General features: G+C 34.5%; 1 protein-coding gene across 3 annotated transcripts; it reads left to right on the top strand.

The window, feature by feature from the left end:
• The first annotated feature begins 660 nt into the window (after nucleotides 1-660).
• On the top strand, nucleotides 661-20,097 carry CTCFL (CCCTC-binding factor like). Of its 3 annotated transcripts, XM_069072777.1 has the most exons (12): nucleotides 661-851; nucleotides 968-974; nucleotides 1,054-1,239; nucleotides 1,560-1,797; nucleotides 4,184-4,354; nucleotides 5,539-5,672; nucleotides 7,411-7,531; nucleotides 8,838-8,987; nucleotides 12,571-12,731; nucleotides 14,315-14,497; nucleotides 17,276-17,398; nucleotides 19,932-20,097. In XM_069072777.1, the coding sequence occupies exons 1-12, from the start codon at nucleotides 661-663 to the stop codon at nucleotides 20,088-20,090; spliced, it is 1,824 nt and encodes a 607-aa protein (XP_068928878.1). In that variant the 3' UTR covers nucleotides 20,091-20,097. The 3 variants fall into 3 exon arrangements, with proteins under 3 accessions (XP_068928878.1, XP_068928877.1, XP_068928876.1); XM_069072776.1 differs by having other exon boundaries at nucleotides 661-1,239; nucleotides 19,935-20,097; XM_069072775.1 differs by having other exon boundaries at nucleotides 661-1,239.
• The last annotated feature ends 6,368 nt before the right edge of the window (nucleotides 20,098-26,465 follow it).

The raw sequence follows: 26,465 nt of genomic DNA, 5'->3' as shown, positions 1-26,465 counted from the left end.
GGACTGGGGTCTAACTTGTTGGGGGGAAGGGGAAAGGATGGGGAGAACAAAGGCCCTGCTTAGCGGAAGGCGGCGACCTGGCTCCACTTAGAGGAAGGCAATGATGGGCCACCCTGGGTAGCGAAAGGAAATAATGGCCTGGCCCGCGTTTGCGAAAGGCAATCGCCAGGCCCTGTTATCAGAGGTTAATCGGCCAACCTTGGTTAGCATAAGGTTAACAAAAGGCCGAGGCACGAACGGGTTTATCAAGGGCAAGGGCCTGGCCCCGTTAACGGAAGGCAGTGGCCCCAACCCTGTTAGAGGAAAGCAGTGGGCGGATCCCGGTGATCGGAAGGCAGTGGGCCCTGGTTACTGAAAGCTGCCAACCAGCCCCTCTTAGTGAAAGGCAGCAGGCCTAACCCGGTGAGCGGAAGGCAGACGGTGACCAGCATTGGTTAGCTGACCAGGCAGGTCAACCCTGTTAGAGAAAGGCCATGGGCTGACCTGACTTTAGTGGAAGGCAGTGAGGGACTGGCTATGGTTTTCAGAAAGTTGCAGCTCCTGTTTTAAGGCAGGATCTGTGTGAATGGCCAGGAGACCCAGGCCTGAAAGGTTGCAAAATGCAAGGCCTTGGAGAACCCTAACCTAGACTTCTTGGTTTTCCCGAAATAGGCTTCCAGAATGGGGACAGAAGCCTCGGTCTCGCTGGAACAGTTCACTAAGATAAAAGGCACCGATCTGATCCAGGAAAAGGCCAAAGAAAACGATGTAGATAAAGTGTCTAAGCTAGAAGAGAGGCAGAGCAGCTGTGGCCTTGAGATGGATGGTTCCTATGCAGGCCTTCAAGCCAAGATTGTGGAAGGAGAGTTGGAGTTGATCCCTGCAACAGAACAGAATGAGAAGCACATACTTACCTTGCAAACTGTGCATTTTGCCACAGATGACATGAATGACCAGGAGATGAGCCAGATGACTGTGCAGCCAGCAGAAGGGATGCATGTCATGGTGCATCAGGGAGAAAGTGGTTTGCAATCCTTGCTAGTGTTACAGCAAGACATAAATGTCCAGACAGAGTTAAGTGAGATATCCCACCAGAATTTGCACCACTGTGTTGCAATAAGCATTCAGGAAGAAGTCTTTTCACTTCATGAAGTGGAGGTGATGGAGATTAATGTTGTGGAAGAAAGTATTGAAATTTGCAGTGAAGAAGATAAAGTGACAGTTAATCCACCATTAGATGAAAACACAGAATTGATAGAGGTAGAAAATATGTTAATATGTACAATTTTAAAGGGCAACACCATTTAGTCATTCTCTGCAGAATTAGTGATGTGATTTTTTTTTTTTAGTTTAAAAACCAGTCCTCATAAATTGCTCAAGGTAGTAACACCAGCACTTGTTCATGTCATACAGCCTGAGAAGGAGAGTTAATAAATTGCTTAAATGTATATTTTTAGACATATTTTAGCATTGAAGATATCACACTTTTGTTTATGCTTCAGACTGGTTAGTATTAAGTTAATGTATTAAATTTGAGTAAGCTTGATATTTCTGTGAATGATTGTATTTTTCTTTATTAGGATAAAAGCAAAGATATATATGGGGATGAAGGGGAAGTCCAGCAGTTATGTGAAGAAAGAGAATTTGCTGACCAAAAGGAAAATTTATTTACTTTTGAAAAACTCAGAGAGGGAGAAAAGGAAGAAATCATTCTGTTACCAGCTGACTCAGGAATTGAAGAACATGAGGATATACCTTCATCAGAACAAGATACTGATGAGGTTTCTGAAACTGCAGAAAATCAAGCAAAGACAAAGGGTAGGCAAGATTAAAGTAATTTATGTTATATAAAGCACTTGGAATTAAGAAAAATAGGATTGCCGTTTTCTCATGGAAGGGGAATTAATTCATTGCTCTCATTTTCAAAAGGCCATAATTCTACTTGAAATTTCTAAACAAGTGGGTGATTTTTAGTTGTCTTCAAAATATTTAAAAATAGCTAACAGATAGATTTTTGATCAACTCAAGAATTTTTTTCATTTGAACACGATCTATGGAAATTTCCAATACTGATAAAAATCACAATTTCTCTGTGATTTATAGTTAATGGAAAATTGCCCAGGGCACTTAGAGGTTAAGTGGCATGCTTGTCAAAAATAGCACTTCAACAGTCTTCCTGATCCCAAAGCTTGCTGCCAGGTTACCTTTTTTTGAATAAATTAGTTATTTAAATAAAAAAAACTAGAAAGATGTTTTAACTGACTTAGTATAGACTTATTCTTAAATGGTAGTAGAAATGCAGGTATGATTTGTTCTCAGAGTAAACTTTCTATTTTGACATGGAGCTTATTTGCTCAGGAAAATTTTCATATTTTTTAAACACTTTACATCATTCATGCATACCCCAAAACAAAGCAGATATTATTTTATAATATTGGTAGCCGCTCATTTGGGATACTACATAAATACCTTGATGTTTAGATTGTTAGCTCCTATTTAACTTGTTTTGTACAGAGCAAAGTACAGTGGATATCTTCGGTTCAGTTCAGTTAGTATATCCAGGGCTGGGGAACCTGAAACTTGGAGGCCACATGTGGTCCTCTAGGTCTTCAAGTGCAGCCTTTTGACTGAATCCAAATTTTGCAGAACAAATCCCTTTGGGGGAGGATTTGGAGTTTGGGTTCCGTCAATGGATTACACTTGAAGACCTAGAGGGCCACATGTGGCCTCCAGGCTGCAGGTTCCCAAGCCCTGGATGCCATTTGAAGGTGATTTTAGCCAAACCCTTTTTTTAAAAAGTTATCTACAGATATCACAGCAAAAATCTAATTCGGCTATTCTCAACCTGAATGAAAATATTTGAGTTTACATTTCTGAATTATTAATGTCACCTGAAGATATCAATTATTTTTGTTATGTTACTTCACAGGTTATTACCAAGGATTTTTAGCAGTTTGGAGATATTTTGGTAGATTTGAATTTAAGGAAAACCATTCTATCAGTTATTCATAGTTGAGAAACATTTTAAATTATAATTCCTTTTAAATATATTGTTTACATTTTACTTTAGTATTTTCAGGATCCTTAATTTCATTTTTATAGGTAGTCCTATGCTGATCACAGCCTCCTCCATGCCACAATAGATGATTTCATAAATTGATATGACCAAAAATTCTATCAGCAGATAACCAGCTCTCTGGTGGTAAAACATATCCAAATTTAGCTACTCTGGTGTTTAGATTATACATGTGGTTTCTTGCTTGGCCCACACTTGGAACCATTTCAGCTTTGTACAGTCTGCCAGAGCTTAAATTTTGCTATTATGGCCCTTGAATTTCAGAATTATCTCCATATCACAGTAATAGATACTTAATGAATAATCATTGTTTATTTGTTTGGTTAGAAAGTCTTTAGTGAATACACATTAAATTTTTTAATGATTGAGTATAAATTTTGTAGTTCCATCTTGATATAGAAACAAGGATGTTTTCTGAAAGATTATCCTGGCAGGACACAAATTCTGACAAGTTGCAAAGGCTTTGAATATATGTATGTCTTGAACACCAATCAAATTATTGTTTAAGGAATAGAAACCTAGCTAAATTCAGAGGATTTTATCACCAGAATGTTATCCATCAGGCAATGATGTTTGTTTTGTTTTTTTTAACCATAATACCTGCTCATCCCACTGCCTGTATAACCTTGGCCAAGTCACACTCCCTGTATTTCAGTTGCTTCATCCTTAAAATGAGGAGGTTGAACTAGGTGGTTTCTAGAGATCGTTCTAGCTCTAAATCTATGATTCTATGAATTCATAAACTTTAAGGCACTGTGAGTTGCACTTCTCATTTAGATTCAGGGATTTAAGAGTACGTACACTGATGAAATTACAGATATTTTGAAATACTAAGTAAGTGTATTTTGTTATTAGCTTGAAGTATTGGTAGTCATCCTTTAATGTTTGGTTCCTACAATGCAAGAGTTTTTTTTTTTCTCCTCCAATTGTTTAAATGTGGTACTATCTTTAGAATATATAGTATATATTTTCTGAACTATTTCATTGGATTTTTAAAAAGAGTAGTTTTCAGGTTAAATTTGTTTAATTTTAAAAATTTGTTTGATGGAATTTAATGGTAAGCACATTTTTAAAGGATGAAGAACTTTTTTTGTAATTGAATGTAAATGCTGTATTTTTATCCTGTAGGAATAAAACAAAGCTTCCGTTGTGAAATCTGCATATTTACCTCTTCTAAAATCTCAAGTTTTAATCGTCATATGAAAACTCACTCTAATGAAAAACCTCATATGTGTCATCTCTGTCTGAAAGCCTTTCGTACTGTTACCCTTCTACGGAATCATGTGAATACACATACAGGTAAAATAACTTGGAAATCCATTTCTTTTATTTGATGACTATCAAAACCCAACAGACTTCATCTTATACAGAGAAACATATTACATGATTAGAGTAAGCATTTCATATTACACTAGGATTAGGGCATGATGATGGAGGTAGGTTTCAATATAAAACATTTCAAACAAAGTCAATAGATGAGTAGCATATTCTAATTATATATTTGCAAATAAGTACGATCTTAGGATTATCAAAAAAAGGTAGGTAATACTTACTGATTGACTGAAAATCCTACTTTTGAAAGGGAGTTGTAACTTAAGGTAATAGGAGAACTGGTTTCTGTAGTTGTTGAGACAAAGGGGACGAGGGAAAAAAAGGAAGACAGCTCGTAAGTGAGTGAAAAAATTTTAAGACCTCCAAGAATGGGATATTGCCATCTAAAAGAGGAGTGCATATATTAGTGGTTAATTATACATGTTTAGGAGAAATGGAATTAAAAAGGAGGTTAATACTGGGAAAGGAACAGATAGAGGAATACCTATGTATGTTTGTGTGACATGTATAATATTTTATGATATTTCACTTACAAAATTTGGTTCAGTTTGGAGAATGTGCCAGTATGCCACATCAGTACCAAATAAAGCTATAAACTAAATATTTGAATCATAAAGAATTGAAAATACTCTTCCCACTGTGGAAATCAGGAAGGAGGGGATTCAAGAGGTAACGGTGCTGTGCTTTTAATATTTTCTCTTTTTTAACATTAAAATCAGTAATCTTAGGATGAAGTCAGTTAAAGCTAATTACAGAGGGGCAGCCAGGTGGCGCAGTGAGTAAGAGTGCCGGCCCTGGCATCAGGAGAGCTGGGATCAGTTCTGGCCTCAGATACTTGGCACCCACACAAAATAACTGGCCGTGTAACCTTGAGCAAATTACTCAACCCCAATTGCTTTAAAAAAAAAAAAGCTAATTACAGATTCCTAAATGTTGTCTTTTTAATTATCTATAGAAATTTTTTTTGCTCAGACCTGAAAAATCCCATTCTGCTAATACATTATGATTCAGCATTGTATCTTATGCTTTTTCAAGCTATTTAAAATTTAACATGACCTTGTATCTCCATATTATAGATTTATTGCTGGAAAAGTTAATGAGTAAACCTCATTCACAAAATTTTAAAGTAGAAAAAACATTGTCTTTTACAGGAACCAGACCATATAAATGCAGCGACTGTGACATGGCATTCGTGACTAGTGGTGAACTTGTGCGACACAGGCGTTATAAACATACTCATGAGAAACCATTTAAATGTTCAATGTGCAAATATGCTAGTGTAGAAGTAAGTGCCATTCTAGATCCTTTAGCATACTTGCTTTTCATATGCTTAAAGTTTGATATTGTCTTATGAGAAATTGTAGCAGATATGCTTTTAACTGTTAATAATGACATATGCCAAAATGATAATGATTTATAAATCTGAACTAAAAACTTCTACTATAGTGAATAATAAACCATTTCCTATGTTTTCTAAAGTTCAAATAGAAAAATCTATTTCTCATTTTCTGTGATTACTAAGCTGTAAGAAAGGGAAGTTGTACACAAATGCTATATGAATATATCTATGCTAATTAAGTAAAAGATAGAAAAACTAATCTGTAACTGAATTGGAAGCTATTGACTTTCCTTTTGAAGTTAGCATTTCTCCCAGTCTGAGATTTCAGTGTAAAAAGTCATGGTTGGAAATCTATCATAAATTTGTAGCTGTCTTTAGTATAATATAGAATGAAACTATATTCAAGAAATACCATACACAATTTTATATTGTTTTGCCAAGTATTTTAAGGTAGAATTCACTGATATTCAATGTTAAAATGACTTCAAAATAGATTTTATCTGGTCTTTTGAAGTGTGTCTATTCTGAATTTTTGAGCATAACTCAATTGCTATTGAGATTGACCGTTTGCTCCTTTCAAATTAAGGGCAAGTTTCCAAAACCATAACATTTCAAGCATAGTTATTTTCACTCTCAGTTACACGAATGCTGCCATTTTAACATTTGGCCCTATATGTCACAATCATTTCACAAAAAGAGATTATATTTCAGTTATACATAACAGCAGTCTCACTTTTCAAGTAAAATGACAGCAAAACAAAATTAAGCTTCACCAATTGTCAGAAAAAATATTTAGGAAAAGATACATTGGAATAGTGTACTGAGACTGATGGAAAGAGAAGCATTACACATAAAAGATAATAAAGAAGATTACTAACTTTAAAATGAATAATAATGACATAATGCTATAGTTTCTTAAGTATACATGTTACCAGAATCTTTATTAAATAACTTTTAAAAAAATGTTCTACACCTACATGATAGAAAGTTTATAACTTTATCATGAAGTTAAAAAATTAATGTTTTAGGGGCGGGTAAGTGGCACAGTGAATAGAGCACCACCCCTGGAGTCAGGAGGACCTGAGTTCAAATCCGACCTCAGACACTTAACCCTTACTAGCTGTGTGACCTTGGGCAAGTCATTTGACCCCAATTGCCCTAGCTTCTTCCCTCCAAAAAATAAGAGCCCATTTGAAGTAGGGATGGAGGAGGTTGTGAATGTAATGTGCTTCTTGTCCTATTATCTTGTCCTATAAGGGTCTAATAATTTAAAAATTAAAATATTTTCCTAACATTAAGTCAGTCAGAACTTGATGGATTTGCCTTTGTGCTTCTATAATGTAATATAAACTCTGTGAGTGTTGAGTATATGCTACCATAGAAACAAAATAAAATTCAGTCATTTGAGTAGCTAAAACTGAAATTTTCCTTTGTAAAGTGAAGGCAAAAACTTAGAACTACATTTTAACCTACTGTTCTTCATCTGCTGATTGCACTATAAAATGCCACAATAATGTGTTTGTTTTTTCTTTTATTTTTCAATTATTTGTATGAAATGTTTTGATTGAAAGAAAAAGTTTGTTTCAACACATATAAGTATTATTGGATATTTTGAAGGAATATAATTTGTTTTTTCCAATTTTTGGTTTTACGACAAAGTTTGTATCTTACACTTTTATATTAGGCAAGCAAATTGAAGCGCCACATACGTTCACATACGGGAGAACGTCCATTTCAGTGTTGTCTCTGTAGCTATGCTAGCAAAGATACTTATAAACTGAAAAGACACATGAGAACTCATTCAGGTAAAAGCTTTTTCATATTTATGTTTAACTAAGTAATACCATATTCAAATTTGATGATGTTGGGAATAAGTGCACATTAATTATAGAATAATTATTATTATTATAGAACTCTAGAATTTATATAGAAGTTACAGAATAATTATAGATCATAGATTTGGAACTGATGGGGATCTCAGAAATGATCTAAGTTCAATCCCTCAATTTTACAGATGAGGACAAGAAGGCCCAGAGAGTTCAAAGGACTTACCGAAGGTCACACAGTAACATGGCTGAGATTTGAACATAATCCCTCTGTGTACCAGTTATGATTCCAAATCCAATGTTATTTCTGTGGCACAGTTATATCTTGAATGTTCTGTTTTGAGGTTCAGATTTTGATATGTACAGCTTTTTAAGTTAACATCAGGAACAGTTAACACTTCCTTTTTGATTTGAGCTTAGAGTAACTTATATAAGAACACAAGGTGTTTCCTTTTCTGAATTTTTTTAATGCTTAAAATAAAACTTCTGAAATCAGCCTGTAAAGTTACTTAGGTAACTTTGATACACCATTAGAATTACTGAATTACTATTCAGTGGATCAAAAGCCATATAAATAGCTTTTTTTGGGGGGGTGAAGGCGTGTGTCAAGAACGTTCACCCTTTGTTTGTTATGGTTGGATTGGATTCCTAAAATCCCTTTCAACTCTAAATCTACTTTCCTTTAATTTAACTGAAGTCATCTGACTTACTTAAGGACTTAGCACATCAAAAAGGTATTCAGATAAAGGAATAGGGAATAAGGAATAAGGAACAAAAGGGTAAACAAAACCTTGATACAAACTTGTATCAAGTCTTCCAAGAAATTTTTCATTTCTCTCCCCCCCACCGTTTGTTAGAACATTTCCCCCCTAAAATTACCTTGAATTTACTTACACTATATGTTGAATCCCTCTCAATAGTTTATGAACTCCTTGAGGTCAAGCGTTTAAAATGTTTTTGGTTTTGTATTCTCAATCAATGCCTTGCATATCTAACAAAAGTAGGCTTTTATTAGATCTTTGTTTGAATAAGTTGGATTGCATTGGACCACAATGCGTCTGTCATTTTGTTACAGACATTTATTTATTTATTTTAATAGATTTTATTTTTTTCCCCCAATTACATGTTAAAAAAATTTTGACATTTGTCTTTTTCTTTAAAGTTTTGAGGTCCAGATTCTGTTCCTCCTTCCCTCCCTCCTCTTTTCAGTCCCCGAGACAGTAAGCAGTTGCACTAGAACATTTAATCCTGACACATACATTTCATCTCTCATCTTGAATCATAGGTGAAAAACCTTATGAATGCTACGTCTGCCATGCCAGATTCACCCAGAGTGGAACCATGAAAATACATATACTACAGAAGCATAGTGAAAATGTCCCCAAACATCAGTGTCCACATTGTGGTACAGTCATTGCAAGAAAAAGTGACCTACGTGAGTAGTTGGTTGTTTTAATCAAGTTTACATTGATTTTCCTTCTCATATGTGCGAACTTCTTTCATTTCCACTGGAAATTTTTTTTCTTCACAAAGTGATCTGTTGCCACCTTGTGGCTAGAATGACAAATACATGTTCATAACAATCATGTAGCCCATTTGTTGAGTTCTGAGTTTCAAAGCTCTTTCACATACATTTTCTTACTAGATCTTTGCAAGAAGCCTATAAGGTAGGCAGGGCCACCGTTATTATCTCCATTTTATACAGATGAGGATACTGAGGTTGAGAGCAGTTAAATGACATGCCCAAGGCTAGTAAATGGTAAAGATGAGACTAGAATGCAGGTCTTGACCCCTAAGCTAATGGCCTCCATAACAGCATACTTTTTCTCATGTGGCTTTTGAGATTATGAATGAATATTTGAAGTCAATTAATCAGTTGGGTTAAGTTGAAATTATTAATATGAATTACAAAGTTAATAATGTGATTTAGTTTTGTGAAAATTGAAGTTCATAAAGATTGAGGTTGGACACTTACTTTTGTTATTAATGTTGAAAAATATAAATAAAAATATTAATGAGGTTTCCTGAGTTTTAGAATTCTTTATATTTCTATTAACAGATTCAGGTATGCTAGGATTATAGGTTCTTAGAATTAGAAAGGATCTTGGAGAACAGCTAATACAAATCCCTTCCCAAATTCAAGAAATAACTCCCTTTGTACTATCACACTGCTTGAACATTTCCAGTAAGGGCAAACTTACTACCTTATAAGCCTGTTCCATTTTTGAAGGGCAATGATTAATTTTTTTAGAAGGGCAATAATTATTTTAAACACTCATTTCAAGTTAACATCTGCCTCATTGACTTCAACTTATGAATTGTAGTTTAGCTCTCTTCTGCACAGGGTAGTCCCTTTTCCATATGGAATCCCTTTAATATTTTAAGACAACTATTATTTTCACCCCGAGTCTTCTCTTCTTCAGACTAAAAATCGTCAGCTCATTCAACCATTTCTCATATGAAGGGTTTCTAGATCTCTGCATGTCTTGGTTGCCTTTCTAAAATAAACTTCATTTTGTCATCGCCCTTTTAATTGGGCATACAGAGCTATATATGGTACTTAAGATTTGTTCTGATCAGTGGATATTGTATTTCTGTTAATGTAACTCGAACACCTATTAATCCATGTCTCCTTCCTCTACTTGTGTAGTTGAGTTTTTTAAGAAACTTTAGGCCTACATATTTAACTTTCCAAGAGCTTTTTGAATGTGTACTTATTGTTCCTCCCAGCTTTGTGTCTCCCCTTTCCTGGCATTACTCTCTTAAATCATTTACTCCGTGGCTCAAGGATCTCTGAATCTATCTAACAATACTGCCATCTAGCTCACGTTTCTCCAACTTCAAGTTTATAAAGCTTCATGTTATTTCTGGAAAGGATGTTAGAAATATTTTAGTTTACTCTCACTCTTTCTCCTCCCCACTAGACCTTTGTTTTATATTATGAGAATGCTAAGGCTTAGAAGTCAAATAACTTGCCTGTGGTTATATTACTACATAGTGGCAGCATCAGAACTAGAACCCAGGTCTCTTCCTATTTAGAGCTTATCCCAAAGTATAAGAGAGTTTCTTTGATGCCTTGCCAGAAACAGTATATTTACAACTCTCCCCTGATCTAATAGTCTAATGCCTCCAAAAAAAAAAATTGGTACTTTAATTTTTAGATGAATACATTTACATAAAGTAGCATGGATTTACTTAATTTCTTGAACAATTCATTCTAGAATTTTTTTGGTATTCTTTGTCATACCCAACAGTCTTTATTTCTAAAATGTATTTTTCTAGGTTTTTGAAAGGTTTTAAAAATTTTGTTTCCAGTTTTTGTTTTCTTATGATTCCTTGGATATTACTAGTTTTTTTTAAGTTTTTTTTTCCCTAGGTTTTGAAAAGTTTGTTTCCAGTTTTTGTTTTCTATGACTCCTCAGATATTACAAATGGAAGTTCCTGAGCCCATGTACAGATTTTTTTCAGTGCCATGGGTATAATTTTTTCAGGCCTGAGAACTTGAGCTTATTTAAGGGACTTTCTTACTATACTTTAATTTGCATGTGCTTCATATCTCTCAGAATCATATTTTTCCAAATTTTTGAGTCATAGAAACATTCCAGTTGATGAAAAATATAGACGTCAAATAGGAGTCAGGTAGTTCTGCATTCTCTTTGTCATCTGTTCACTTTATACCCATCACTCCTCAAGTAGCAGGCCTGTTCCTTCATTATTGTTTTCTTTAATTGCTCAATAACAGCCCTCTTTTACTGCCATTATCATTTTTATCAATTAGTTGGTCGGGTATTTAGAAGGTTAATCCTTGATGTTACAACACTTCTAACAAACATGTTAATTTCGAGCATTCTAACACAGTGAGTATGGTATTGTGTAATAAGTTCCCAGTGGAACTTTAAGGAGTATATGAGTTTTTAAAAGCAGATTACTGAGAAAACCCTAGTGATATTTTTCTCATATTGTCTTAGGAAAATAGTATTGCCTATATAGCATCCAATTAATAGTTCGTACATGAGAGTGCCCGAAAATTCTGAATATGGTTTTAAGCACCCCCTTTTTACCTCTTAGCTTAAAACTGTACTAAGACTTTTGGGATACATTTATATTATACAATTATCCCTTCCATATCACAGGGCTTAGGGTCACTACACTGCACAATCTGGAAAATTCAGGTAGAATTTTTTGGCCCTCCCTTCGTACCAAAGAAAAAGTTTGAATTATTTCTTTTTCTTTTATGGGGCATTTTCACTACATTATTTTAAAGTTTGGATTAAGTATTTGGTCATAGGGTCTGTTTCATCTTTGGGCTTCCACAAAACTCCAAAAAAATTCCCGTTTAATTTCTTATGCCAACTTGTAATATATCCAAATTGCAATGGGGAAAGTAGCAGTGTGGAAGGGATAATTGTATTCCATATTTTCCATGTAAGTTGGTTTGTTTAACCTAGTAAATTCGCATGCAAATTGCTTTATTAGAAACAGAAGCCATTTGAATAAGTATGAGTCAGCATAAGTGGGATGTATCAAAGCTATGCAATTACCAGCCTTTTGTTTGGCTTCTTACACAGGGTATAACAGAATTGTCATGCCTAAAAGCCTGATTCAATTGAGCAAAAATCACAATACAGCATGCTTAATCAGACCTTGATAAACATCTCAAATGAGAAGAGACACATGAAGTGTCATTTGGTTGTAGCTTACATAATATTTTTAGTGCTTGAATCTTTAGAATATTAACTAACAATTACCAAACATAACTTTAAATTTTAAAATAAAGTGAAATACCTCATTTTTGTAGAAGGTGGAGAGTGTTTGTATGAAAACCATAGCTTTAAAAACTATCCTCTGGTTCTATAGCCAACGAACATCCGAAAATAACTCTCGGTCTTACACTAAATTCTATTCTCTACTGATGAATATTATTTAAGTGAGGTTCTAGTAGATGGCTAGTTTGAAGAAGAAAAAAATGACCAATCTTACTGGAAGCTGATAGGACAATGATTTGTTAAATTTTTTAGGTGTCCATTTGCGAAACCTACATTCCTATAAGGCTATAGAGATGAAATGCCGTTACTGCACTGCTGTATTTCATGAACGCTATGCTCTCATTCAGCACCAGAAAACTCATAGAAATGAAAAAAGGTTCAAATGTGATGACTGCAGTTATGCCTGCAAACAGGTATTTTATGTGTTAGTGTTTTGGAGTTTTGGAATGCATGGTAATAGAATATAATAGGTAAGGAATCAGGTAGGCATTCTTTCACTTTTTAAGATCTTAGTGAAGCCATCCAGTTTTTAAAGGACTGTTTCAGAATATTACCACTAGAATATTGGATTGATGACAAATACCACCTCATTACCCCTTCTCCCTGGTAAACTTATGGGACTATGATATGCACAGGTTGGGTAGGCATGGATGGTTTAGTATGCATCTCTGAAGGGAATATACACGTGGATAAGATCATAGATCCATTTAAGTATTTCAGAATGATAAAAAAAAAAAAAGCTTACACAAATCAGTGCTTTAAAACTTATTTCCTATTATAAATATTTTTGCCATTGATTGTGAGGTAAAAAATGATTGTAATGTATTAATTAGTACCCAACTTGATCCTACCTCCAAAAGATCAACTCCTTTTTCTAACTACCTGATTTCTCTCAGTGCCACCACCTTTCTCCTAGCCTCCAATTAGCTTAACACTTTGGTGTCACCTTAGATTCCTTCCTCTGCTTTTATTTCACATTGAATTAGTAGCTAAGTCTTATAGATTCTACCTTCACAAAGTCTCTTGTATTCATCCCTTCATTTCCAGTCTTACTGTTGCTACCCTAACTTAGGCTCTTGTTACTGTTAGCTTAGATTATTATAATACCTTTGCCTCTAGTTATTTTCCTTCTTCTAACTTCAGTCCATCCTACATTTTGAATCTTTGGGTCTCCTGCTAATAAAAAACAAAAACAAAAAACTTACAGAGGCTTTCCATTGCTAGCTAAATAAAGCATAGATTTCTTATCATGGAATTCAAGATGTCCACTACTCAAATGGATTAGAAAAGGATGATTGAATACTAACAGCAGTTAAGAAGTTGTTGTAATCCAAAAGAAGTCATGAATTCCTTTCAAATGTTTACCAAATACGTTAGGTAAAATTTGTTTTTTAGCATGCGTTAAAAATTATTTATAGCACCTTTGAGAGTTAGATAGGACATTTGTAATTTTTGGAGAAATTATTTCCAACCCTAGAGGTCTTCTGAATTTAAAGTTTAATAAATTTGACAGACTCAACATCATCATATATATTTATCAAGTTGCATGTTTGCTTTAGCAATATAAATCCATGTAATTATAAATGTAAGAATTAGTATCCAAATTCATCGCTGTTTTTGCAGGGGGAAAAATATTAGTATGAGGTTCCATTGCAGAACTGTGCACACCATAGTGTACTATGTAGAATTGGAAAATCAGCAAGTAATGAAACTGTAAGTTACACTGTATGACTTGTGTGGTTAGTCCCTAAAGGGCAAGGATAAAATAGATAAATCTTCTTTAAAATACCACGTGTGCAAGTCCTTAATCAGTACTTTTGGGGGGTATTTTTCCAAGATGATTAATAGTTGGAATCAACCAACAAGTACTTGTTTAGGATATGCTATTTGCGGATTACTATGCCATGTTCTATGAGAGAGAACAATTGAAGTAGGAGAGACATGGAATGACTATTGTACTTAGGGCTTTCGCTCAACTGATTTTTTTTCTTTCCAGGAGCGACACATGACAATCCATAAACGTACCCACACAGGAGAGAAACCGTTTACCTGCATTTCCTGCAATAAATGTTTCCGGCAGAAACAACTTTTAAATGTTCATTTCAAGAAATACCATGATAAAAATTTCATACCAACCGTTTATGAATGCCCCCAATGTGGCAAAGGTTTTTCACGATGGGTAAGATACTTTAAGGATAGTTAATTCTAGAAAGAATCAGTTATGACAAAAATGAGTACCAGCCTAGAAAAAAGTTCTTTCTCTATTGGAAAAAGCTTTGCAAGGCACATCTACTATGCCTATATTATCCTAAGGCACGGAATTTAGACAATTTTAATACCACTATAAAATGTAATTATAAAATGTTTTTTTGCTGTTGTTTTATTGATGTTAAGGTTTCGGATTTTTTTATGTATAATTGATCCTTTTTGTTTTTTTAAATAACTTCTTAGTAACTGCCCTTCCCCCATAGAGCTCTCCCTTATAACAAAGAAAAACAGAACCAATGGACACAGTGATTAAGTCAGACATCATATGCAATATTTACTATACAATAGTCTACTGAAAGGAGGGAAATGTCATCAGTGATCCTCTGGAATGAATATTAATAATTGATTGAATTTAATCTGATTTCTGATGTCTTGTAGTGTTGTTGTCATTTATATTATTATTGTAATTGTTTATATTGTTTCCTGGTTCTAATTTCTTCACTTTGCAGCACTTTACATTCAGGCTTCCAATATGATTTATCATATTCCTAATTTCTTACAACACAATATTCCATTGTTTTAATACATCGTAATTTATTCAGCCATTTCCAAAATTATGGGCACATGCTTTTTATTCAGTTTTGCTACTACCAAAGATGTTGGCTACCATTATTTTGGTATATATGGAATTTTTTTTTCTGTCATTGATGCCTAGTAGTGGGAACATTGTTTCAAAAGGTATAAACAGTTTAATATGTTTGGTAGTTTAGAATTAGATAAAAGTGGGAATCTGGCATGAATTAATTATCAAAGTATAATATCACTCTAAGAATTTTATAACAAATAAGTCATATCCAAAGATAAAACTTCTGAGAAGCTTTTTGACTTTGCAAAATAATACCTTTTTTAAAAAATATTTTACATATTTACTTCATGAGACTCTACTACTAATGAGTCTGACACCATCCAGATCTACCTCATATTTTTTTTCCTCATTTTTCCTTAAAACATTTTTTGTTGGGGTGGCCAGGTAGCACAGCGAGTAAGAGCACCGGCCCCAGTGTTGGGATAACCTGGGGATCGAATCTGGGCTCAGACACTTAGCACCCACCCAGAAACACCTGGCCGTGTAACCTTGAGTAAGTTACTTAACCCCAATTGCTTAGGGGCAGCCAGGTGGCTCAGCAAGTAAGAGCACCGACTCCAGTGTCGGGATGACCTGGGATCGAATCTGGGCTCAGACACTTAGCACCACACCCAGAAATAACTGGCCGTGTAACCTTGAGCAAGTTACTTAACCCCAATTGCTTTAAAAAATAATAATAAAACATTTTTTGTTACAAAAAAGAATAATCCTATATAAAAACTAGTATATATAGTCAGGTTCAGAAGAAATAAAGAAAAGGCACTAGTACCTCCATTGTATATAACCTGATTATAACTAAAATTGAACATGTCTAGATTTTTCTATGCAATTTCATAGTATGATGGATAGAGGACTGGACCAAGAGTTCAAAGACCTGGATTCAAATCCTGGCCCTTCTATTAACTAACTATATAATCTCGAGCAAGTAATTTTCCTTCACTGGGTCTCTCTCTTTTTTTTTTTTTTGGAGGTGGGAAAGGCTAGGCAGTCAGGGTTAAGTGACTTGCCCAAGGTCATACATCTAGCAAGTGTTAAGTGTCTGAGGCTGGATTTGAACTCAGGTCCTCCTGACTCCAGGGTCGGTGCTCTATTCACTGTACCACTTAGCTGCCCCTGGGACTCATTTTCTAATCTGTAAATTCAGAGGGTTGGATAAAATTATCTCTGAGAAGGTATCATGATACTTGTAAAATAATACTTGAAAATAATGTTGAATTAGGAGTCAGAGAACCTGAATTAAATCTGAGCTTTGCCACTTATCATCCTTGTGACCTTGGGTAAAGCACAAAGCCACAATTTCCTTAACTATAAAATGAAAGAGTAGGACTAAATAATCTGTAAAATGTCCTCTATCCTTTATCTGTGATAGTATGATTTCATCCAGCTCTAACAATCAATTTATGATTTTGAGTTTAGAAATTATTTAACTGTGTCTTTTGCTTTATGAATAGACACATTGCAGAAAATCTCATTGTAAAGTGACTTAATGTACTATTTACTTCTGTTGTAAAAAAAAAAAAAAAGACCTATATTCCCCATGAAAATAATTCCCATTTACTGAAGTAGTTTGTCTTAAATATTCCCACTGGTATGCTGAATGTTTTTTTGGAGGATCTCTCCTGTCAAATTTTGAATAATTTGCATTGCTTTTTTAGCAACAGGCTCTTCTCTATCTTGCTATACCATATGTTGCTTTATCAGATGATAGGAATTTCTTCTTATTCCTCCTACACTTTCATAGCTCCCCAAATTTAACTTCACTGTCTCCTTTTTTAATAGTATTTTAAAAAACAATGCTATGACAGTAAAAGACTATTTCATGTGACACGAAAACTCCTTAAAGGCAAAGTTTGGGGGTATTTTTGGTTTTTTAAAGGATCATCTATAGAATTCTTTAAATTACATAAACGAGAACCATTCAGCTATACATGGATGAGAATATCTGTACTAATAAATAGTATCATCCTTATTTGTACAAATGATTAGAAGTAGATATGACCCAGCATTTTCTCAGTGTTTATGCTTTAAAGTATAAATGGTTTGCTAAAATATTGAAAATAATGTTACTTTCATTATGCTAACTCTGAAACATTTTATCAACAGAATAACATGCGCAAACATTCAGAGCATTGTGAAGCGGAAAGAGGAAAGGCTGTTCTGTCAGCAAAAGGAAGAAAAAATAAAAAGGAAAAACAGAAGGACCCAAAACAAGGTGCAAAGGAAGAAGGTAAATACCCTGTTTCATGATCCTTAGGAAACTCATGAGATCAAGTATAACCATCCAGATATAGGGTAGAGGCTGGTTTTTGTGTTTGCCCAGATAAGTTAGAACATCTCTATTTGCTTTTAGGGATGAATCAAAACCATGCATTTTTAAATATATAGCTTCTTCAAATATTAAATACATCATTGAGAAATACAAATAGAAATTATTTTAAATTATAGTGCTAGTCTGTGATTTTTATGAATCATTTCAATGAACCTGATGAATATTTTTAGTTTTCATGTAGGAGATTGTTAAATAGTTATATTCTAGGGCTAATCAATAAATTATGTAGAGTACTCTTTAGGGGCCATATAATTCAATTCTCTTACTTATCTGTAAGCAGAATAATGCCTAAAAGCATCCAGAGTAAATATTTAATTTTTTATTTTAAAAGCCTATAAAATTTATTACAATTACATCTCAACTTCGAAAAAAAAATTTTTTCTTTTAAAAAAAAAACTAGGCTATTACACAATTTTTAGCAAAAAAGAAAAAAAATTCGTGGGGTTTTATGTATGAGCAATAAATACGTGTTTAGTTATGATACCAAAGAAATTTTGATATAACGAGCAAATATGGAAATGCAATCATCTGTTGGTAATCTCATGTGATTTAAATTCCTAATACAAATAAAAATTAGAGGAACATTTAAAATAATGATTGATGTAAATAAAGGTGCCCCTAAATTGTTACTATTATGCCTTAGACACTTGATAACAGCACATCTTTGTTAAGCTTGGAGTTAACATCTGCTAACTGCTTATCTTGATTGTTGATGCTGAAATAAGAATGAAAATATTTTATAAAGAGACAAAAGATGCACCTCACTTTATATTTATTTTCCTATCTAAGACTGCCTTTGAAACCCCAAATTCCCTTAGCTATAGACAATAAAAGAAAGACAGAATTAGTCGATTTTGAATATATGTTTAAGGATTTAATTAAAAATTAATATCTTTAATCACAATGTAAAGTGTGGAGGGGAAATAAGAAAAGAACATAAAGAAGGCAAAGGAAACATAAAAATAAAGCCAAGTTTAAAAAGCGATTGACGTAAAAGATAAATTTTACTATAATGTAGATTTCAAACTGCCCAAGATTTAGAAATTATTTTAGATAATTAAATAAAGTCTGAGATTTTTAGAATCAGAATTTTAATTTTAGGGTAATATATGTTGTGATTGGTAGGAATATGGAATATGAATATAGTAATAATAATTCACAAAATTCGAAAAGTACTTTGCTTCCATTGTCTTGTTTGAATCACGCAACAACTGTATGAGGTTAAGTACTTCAGATATTATTATCCCCACTTTCCAGATAATGAAACTCTAAGTCTCAGTGAATTAGCTAAATAATTTGCCTAAAGTAACACAATGAACAAGTGTCACGAATTCTGAACTCAGTTTTTCCTGCCTCCAAATCCAGAATTTTCTCCGCTATACCAAACTGCCAGTCTTCTTATTCTGGCTACTTTTCACTGTAGTCAAAGTGGAACTCTAGTAACCATGATAATTTCATGCTGGACGTCACTACCAGAGCAAAGCATAAAATTGATAAAAATTATTATGGATGGTACAGGTGAGGTGCTGCATTTTGCAGTTGATGTTTTTACTCATTTTATGCAGATTATTATCTAATTTTTCTACTTTATTCTGCCAGTGAGAACAGAATATTTTCCTTTACAGCAAAATAGTCTTAAAAAGCCAAACTATTTATAGGCCTCTTTGGAACGTTAATTAAGTCCAGTGTCATTTTTTTTTTACAGGGAAGTACTTAGAAACATTGCATTGATATAGATTAATAGCATTTTTAAAGAGGCCCCCGATGATATCTTAAATTGAAGTTATTCTTTCTTCTCATGTTTGTAGCAGGAAAGCAGAGTAGTCCCTTGGATATTCTCTAGTACAAATATTTAGAATGATCTTTTGTAATCCTCATTACCCAGATTTAGGCTTCCTGAGAATTGGGACAAAAGTTTGATACTTCTTTCATATGCTTCATAGCACCCAGCACAATGCCTTGGATATGGCAGGCACCCAGTAAATATTTGTTGATTGAACAGACAAACTAGAAGTAATAGACAAATGGAAAGTAACAACTTTTTTTTTTTTAATTACGATAGGTATGTCCTGTTTCTAACAGAAACCAAGCAGTTTTGGAAAAAAAAAATAACTTGAATTGCTAACAAACTACAAAATAAAATGTTGGTTTGCTAGAATATTTTTCTTATTTAGAGCAAGCAGATGCAATCAAGTACTAAGTTGATCTTGGAAATATATCATTTGAGGGCCTAAAATTAACACACAAATAGTAAGGATACAAAACAGAAGTGTTTATGCTATGCTATCATCAGAGTATTAGTACTCTAAAATATTTGATTTCATGCTTTAAATCAAGTTACTTTTCAGCATATATTTGTATATTTTCAGTTTATAAATTATTTTAATGTAACATTCCTAATGTCAAAAATGGTCTCTTTTTTCCTATGACGTTGTTGAACAGATGCCAATTGAAGATATTTCCATTGTAAACATAGAATATCATACAAATGGAATTGTTCCCGTCATATATGGAATAGCAACAGATGTTGCTGAAGAACCAAAAACAGAAGTGACTTGTGAAATGATCCTCAACATGATGGAGAAGTGATGCAGATTAAGAATTTGCATTTCCTTTTAATACCTCATTTTTAATTAAAGGTTTTTTTCAGTGTCTTAATTCTGAGCACAACATGAGCACATGGTTATGAAAACTGATTTTAAAGAACTTTTCAAAAGTTTGTAGTGGGGCCTAGAATTGCATACTTACTAGGGTAACATAAGGTGTGTAGAAATCTATTGAAGTTCATGCCAATTTTGTAAAAGGCTTACAATTCTGAGTCAGAGCATCTTAACTTCAAAGGCATTAAACCGATGCAGGTTATCACCTTAGCAATTCATAGTTAGTGAAGAATGATATTAGAGTTCTTCTTTTGATGGTAAACTAGATTGAGTGTGATCTTATGGTAACAGATAGTCAAAGCCTGAATTTTTTCTGTTTATTTAGATACCTGTACACAGTATTTCCAAACAATCCATTTTGTTTAAAATGTTTAGCACTTAGAAAAATCTATAGATCTCTGTAAAAGCTGACACTGCCATGAACCTTAAATTACTATTTTTAGTAATGATGCTTTTATTTAATTCATTTTAAACTACATAGTTTAATTTCCTGTTATAAAATAACTTGAAAAATGGTTCCATATGAAATGAAAAAATGATAAAAAGGATTAATCTAGAAAATAATGAAGAATATATGTGGAGGTTTAAAAGAGATTTACTTTTTAGAATTTTTATCGTTAATTATGTTTTAGACCGATGTAAAACTCCCCTAAATTCAGTATGAGATACCTAAGCTATCACCTACTTATACATTAGTTCATACCTATATTGTTATTTAAACTAGTTTATATTTCTAAAAATAATTGGCAAAGTGGAAAATATTAATTATATTCATGAAACTACATATTTTTGAGGAATTTATTCTATTTTTAACTTGTCTAATATGGGAATATTTGACTTCCTTTCTCATAGCATGGGACATGTTATTTCATTTCAATTTCAAATTAACTGTTATATTTCTGTATGATGAACAAATTTTTCTCTTTTCCTTTATTGAACAGTTACTTCTGATATATTTAAGCATGTCTTTTCAGTGTTTCAGAATCATTGATAAGTCAATTCCAGTTCTTAGATTTTGACACGTTCTTTAAAATGTTCCAAATTTAGAAGATTCTACACATGTTAATATGTATCAGTAAATTAATTCAACAAGATTTATATTCTGAGCTATGCTATTATTATGACCATTTTATTACATTAATATCTTGTCACACTTTACTGTTATTCAAAATAACTCAAATGAAATACCTTTTTAAAAAATCTTATGAATTATGACCCTTTAAAAAATGGCTCATTTTACATCAAAGCTATGACACTTCTTTTCTTCCCAAGTTGGCAATATTAATGTTGACTTTAGGAAAACTTATTTATAAAATAAAGTTAGCCATGTTGTTAGTAGTTTCTGAATGTAAGTCTGAGTATATTTTGTATTATTGTAAAGTTTAAAATGTTTGTGCTGAAAAATTTTCAAGTGATATTTTTATTTCACAGAAGGCAGTAGGTTAAGAAGCAGATAATGAAAGAAAGTTTTAAAAACCAAGGCTGTATCTAAACATCACCAAAACACAAGGACAAAATTTTAAAATAAAGACTTCTAATAATATGAATATTTTGAATATGTATCTTCTAAGTCCTAGTCCTATATTTGTATAGAAAATATCCAGATGAAAAACTTTCACTTTCCATCCAGATATTTTGATGTTCTAGAGAACTCCCAAATTTGTTTCTATCACTACATACTAACTTTGGAATAGAAAACAATGACAGTTGTTTCCCCAAAAGGGAAGTCATTTTTTTTAGATCAATAAAATGCACCCAAATGAGAAGTCTCTCTTATGTTGTTATTGAGGATGGAAAGTTACAGAAAAATCTTAGCAGTTAGTATTATTCATTTGTACTAATCAGAGAAGATAAAGTAAAATCCTTGTTTGTCTTCAGTAGTAACAGTAGAGCGGGTTATATATAAAGAAGCAAAGAGAAAATAACATCTGTATTAACTTGAGAGAGAAGTATTTGTTGAGCTTTACTGTGATTGAGTTTTGAATGTTTGGTTAATGAACTGCCTTTGGAATGATTGGGCTAAAAATACTTTTGACATCTAGCCCTAAATAACTCTAGACAATAGACAAATCTTGCATAATTTAACATCTCTTTTTAGGTCAAAATTGCAAGTGTTTGACAACAGTTTAATTGAATAAAAGTTGCTTTTTAAACTGACTTGATACCTTGCCATTTTATTTTTTTTAACTTAGCTTGTTATACGTTGTTGAGGACCACGGCCAGTGGGACTCTGACCCTGATGGCTTAATAAGCCCTCTCAGCATAAGACCCTGCTAAACAGGCCCGGATTGGTTCCCCATCCCCTTGGAAGGCTTACAGGCATGGGTATCACATCCCTGTGAGAAGCCTGGTACGTGCTTCTGGCCTGGGAACAAGGATGCTTGCAGTGTTCTCAGGGGAAACTAGCAAAATGTTGCAACTTAGCATTAACTAGAAGCCTTGGGGGACAACTCCATTCTGTTCTAGAGAGGTTTAGGGAGGTTTGAAACATCCTGCCTGGTACTCGTACCCTGATAACAAAGATAGAGTACACGGCCCTCATGTATAAGGCAAATGGGAACTAGGACAGTGGTGTAATCCCAAAGACAGTGGCTTATGATGACTATGCAGTTTTACACTATATATATTGGACTCTTAGCTGAATAAAGTTGACTCTGTTCTCCACCATACTGGAGTCCTGTCTCATTTATGATTGTCAACCTCTGGGTAAATAATCTTTTATCTATCTTTTCACCTAACTCTTCCTTCTTAGCTCTGCTGCTGGCCAGCAGGGCTCCTCTCTACCACTATCCCAGACTCTGCCACAGAAGGGCAGGGGTCCCTGGATGGGCTTGGCTCCCCACAATACATAATTTGAGGTTTGTTACTAAAGTAGTTGAATGGGGTTTTTTCAGTGTTGAGCAGACCATTTATTTGAAAGTTACAGGAATTTCCCCTTTTACTGTCAACTGAGTCAAATAGTGCTTTTGAATGTTTTCCATTAAAATGCTTAGATTCCCTCAAAATGATTTATTATCTTGAGTGCCCACTAGGAACATTTTTTTAGTTTGTCTCTACTATATGTACATGTACCATAACAAAGCTTTTAAAAAGTTTTCTCTAACATTTGACACACATTAACTGTGATTTTTGATACCCTCCCCCCCCTTTTTTTTACAGAATCACAGAATCTCAAAACTAGAAGGGACCTTAGAAAGAATTTAATCCAGTTCTTATTTTTCAAATGAGGGAACTGAAGTCTTGAGAGATTAAATGACTTAGCAAAAGTGATATATAAATGACAGAGCTAGAATTTGAATACAAATTTTTCTTCTCCTAATCCAGAGTTTTTTTCTTGCTACACTACTTATTCCTTAACTCATTTTTTGTATTGAATCCCACTGGAGACATGTACTTTTTAAGTGACTTGAACAGTTTGTAATACAGCTTTTGTATGTATCATAACTTTCTATAATATATGAAATAGATTATAAAATAATTGATCTGCAAATTATATAAGAAACTATTATCTCTTCAATGGGCACAGCCCAAGGTTAGGAAGGATGCATTTAAGCATGCAGCATACAGTGTCATTACCATCCTTAGCTAGACCAGCCCAGTATCAGTAAGAATCCTTTATTTGAACACCTGGCCGTGTAACCTTGAGCAAGTTACTTAACCCCAATTGCTTAGAGGCAGCCAGGTGGCTCAGTGAGTAAGAGCACTGGCTCCAGTGTTGGGATGACCTGGAGATCGAATCCCGGGCTCAGACACTCAGAACCACACCCAGAAATAACTGGCCGTGTAACCTTGAGCAAGTTACTTAACCCCGATTGCTTATAAAAAAAAGAAAAAGAATCTTTTATTTGTTCAGTAGCTCCTGTCCCTGTCTGGCAGACAAACTGTATGCAAGAGGTCATATATATCAAGACAGCAGATAACACTCATATGAAAGTATTCCTCTCAGAAGCAGATGAATGAGTTGAAACAATGCATAGCTGTCACTGCCTGATGATGGATGACAGTTTTTAGAAGATGAGTCAAAAGGTTATTGATGAGAAGATCCATCCTCATAATTACTATAATTATACCCTGAGGCCTGATCAAAAACAGTTAAGTAATAACTGAAAATAACAGACTTGACAATGAATTACTTCACCTTAAATCAGTCAGTTTGCTACATTACATTTAACAGAATGAGCTTTATTTTTGTTTTTACCTTCTTTTTCCATAGTAGTCCCTTGCCTGATGGCTACCATTTCTAACAGGTAGATTTAAGTGCTCACACCAATTGTGCAACACTGGAACAATCAGTGAATAGTGATTAAAATTTTTTTTATAGATCGTTGGGGCTCTCCTTCAGGTGCAACAGTCGACATGTCAGTTTAATGAATTGTCTAAAATATGATACAGAAAGACTCTTTGGAACCTAATAGCTGACATTGGTATAGTGCTTTATGGTTTTGTTTGTTTGTTTTTTTAATTTTTAAGCAATCGGGATTAAGTAACTTGCTCAAGGTTACACGGCCAGTTATTTCTGGGTGTGGTACTGAGTGTCTGAGGCCGAGATTCGATCTCCAGGTCGTCCCAACACTGGAGCCAGTGCTCTTACTCGCTAAGCCACCTGGCCACCCCTAAGCAATTGGGGTTAAGTAACTTGCTCAAGGTTACACGGCCAGGTGTTTCTGGGTGGGTGCTAAGTGTCCGAGCCCGGGATTCGATCTCCAGGTCTTCTCAACACTGGAGCCGGTGCTCTTACTTGCTGTGCTACCTGGCCGCCCCTGTGCTTTATGTTTTACAAAGCACTTCGTTTGTTCCCTGTAATCTCCATTTTCACAATGAGGAACAGGTTAATCACCTACTATGTACAAGGCTCTATGTTAAACCCCCAAGGATTTAAAGGCAAAATGAGAGTCCCTGCTCTCTAGCATTTTGCATTCAGCTGGGGGATTCTGTATAAACAGAAAACAAGATAATTTGAGGAGGAAGAGAAGAACATCAATAACTGCTGATAGGAAAGACTTTATCCCCCCTCAAACATAGAACTGATTTTATTTACAGTAAAACACAAGTTTTTTCTTTTGACTCCCAAGAGGACTCTTTCTGATCTCATTCCTTAAACCCTGTGCCATCTTGGTGATTTTCAGTTCTCTCTTAAGTGGGATGCTGGCCTTAAGTGGAAGAGGACTCTGGATTCTGTCCTCTGCATATGCTCTCTGATCAATGTGTTGTCCCTGTGTCATTTCCTATTCCCAATACTTTTGGTAGTCTTTTTTGTGTCCTGTTCCTCATAGGAAAGACTTTCCATGAGAAGCAGAACCTCAACTAACCCTTGGAGCTAAAAGGCAAAGGCAGAGAGTATTTTTATTACAGGTGTGAGTAACAGCTTCTGCAAAAAACACAGAGTTGGGAAATAGAATGCTGAGTTTAGGGGATAGGAGGCCATTTGGGTGGGACATCAAGTACATCAAATGGAGTCATGTGAAATAAGTTTGGAAAGACAGTCTGGAGCCAGACTGTGAGGGGCTTCAAACACCAACCTGAGGAGGTTCTGTCTTACCCTAGAGGCAATAGGATGCTACAGAAGACTCTTGGGGACCCAGAGATAGAGGTTTGCATGGTTAAGCCTGTATATGAGGAAGATAATTTTGGCAGCTATATGGAGGATGAGTTGTACAGACGTGAAATTAGAATCTGAAAGACCAATAAATATGCTACTGCAATAGTACAAGCATGAAGTACTGAGGCCCCGAACTATGATGGTACCCATGTGAGGAGAGAGAAGGAGGTTAAAAGAGAACAGCAGTACTTGTGTAAGGCCGTACAGCTGTAATGGTAATAGAAATTTGAAGATCTTCCCTGCCCCTTAATAAGCCTAAATTGAACTCGAGGACCTTTCCTGATTTGATAGTAAACTCTGCCCCCTAATAGGCTGCATGTGCTCATCTGGAGCCTTCAGTGAGAGGCTTGTTTTTCAGGAAGGCACAACTTTTGTTACTCTGTAGTCAAGTGGTTCAAGAGGCTTGTGATGTTCTCTGACCCAGGAGAAGGCCATATATACCTGTGAGGTGAGGTTTTGCTTTGGGGTTCACTTTGGGGATAGTTGTGTGATTTGACCAGATGAGACTCTGGGCAGCCTTTGAGCCCCCTGGCTTTGAAAACCCAGATGTTAGTGCTACTCTCTCTGGTGACTAACTAGGTATGGATGTAATGGTCAGACAGCTAGAAGCCCTGTCTGCTGAATTGTGTTATTTTCTCTGTATTTTTGTCTGCTTGTAACTTCTGTTTGTATTCTCTGGAGTTCAGGGTGCTGACTTTTCCCCCT

The sequence above is a fragment of the Petaurus breviceps genome, unplaced genomic scaffold, assembly GCF_028583685.1.
Source record: "Petaurus breviceps papuanus isolate PSGF00001 unplaced genomic scaffold, PetGlider_PUasm1.0 90847, whole genome shotgun sequence".
Classification (NCBI taxonomy): domain Eukaryota; kingdom Metazoa; phylum Chordata; class Mammalia; order Diprotodontia; family Petauridae; genus Petaurus; species Petaurus breviceps.
Note: the sequence above shows the minus strand (reverse complement) of the source record. Positions and strands in the feature narration are given on the sequence as shown.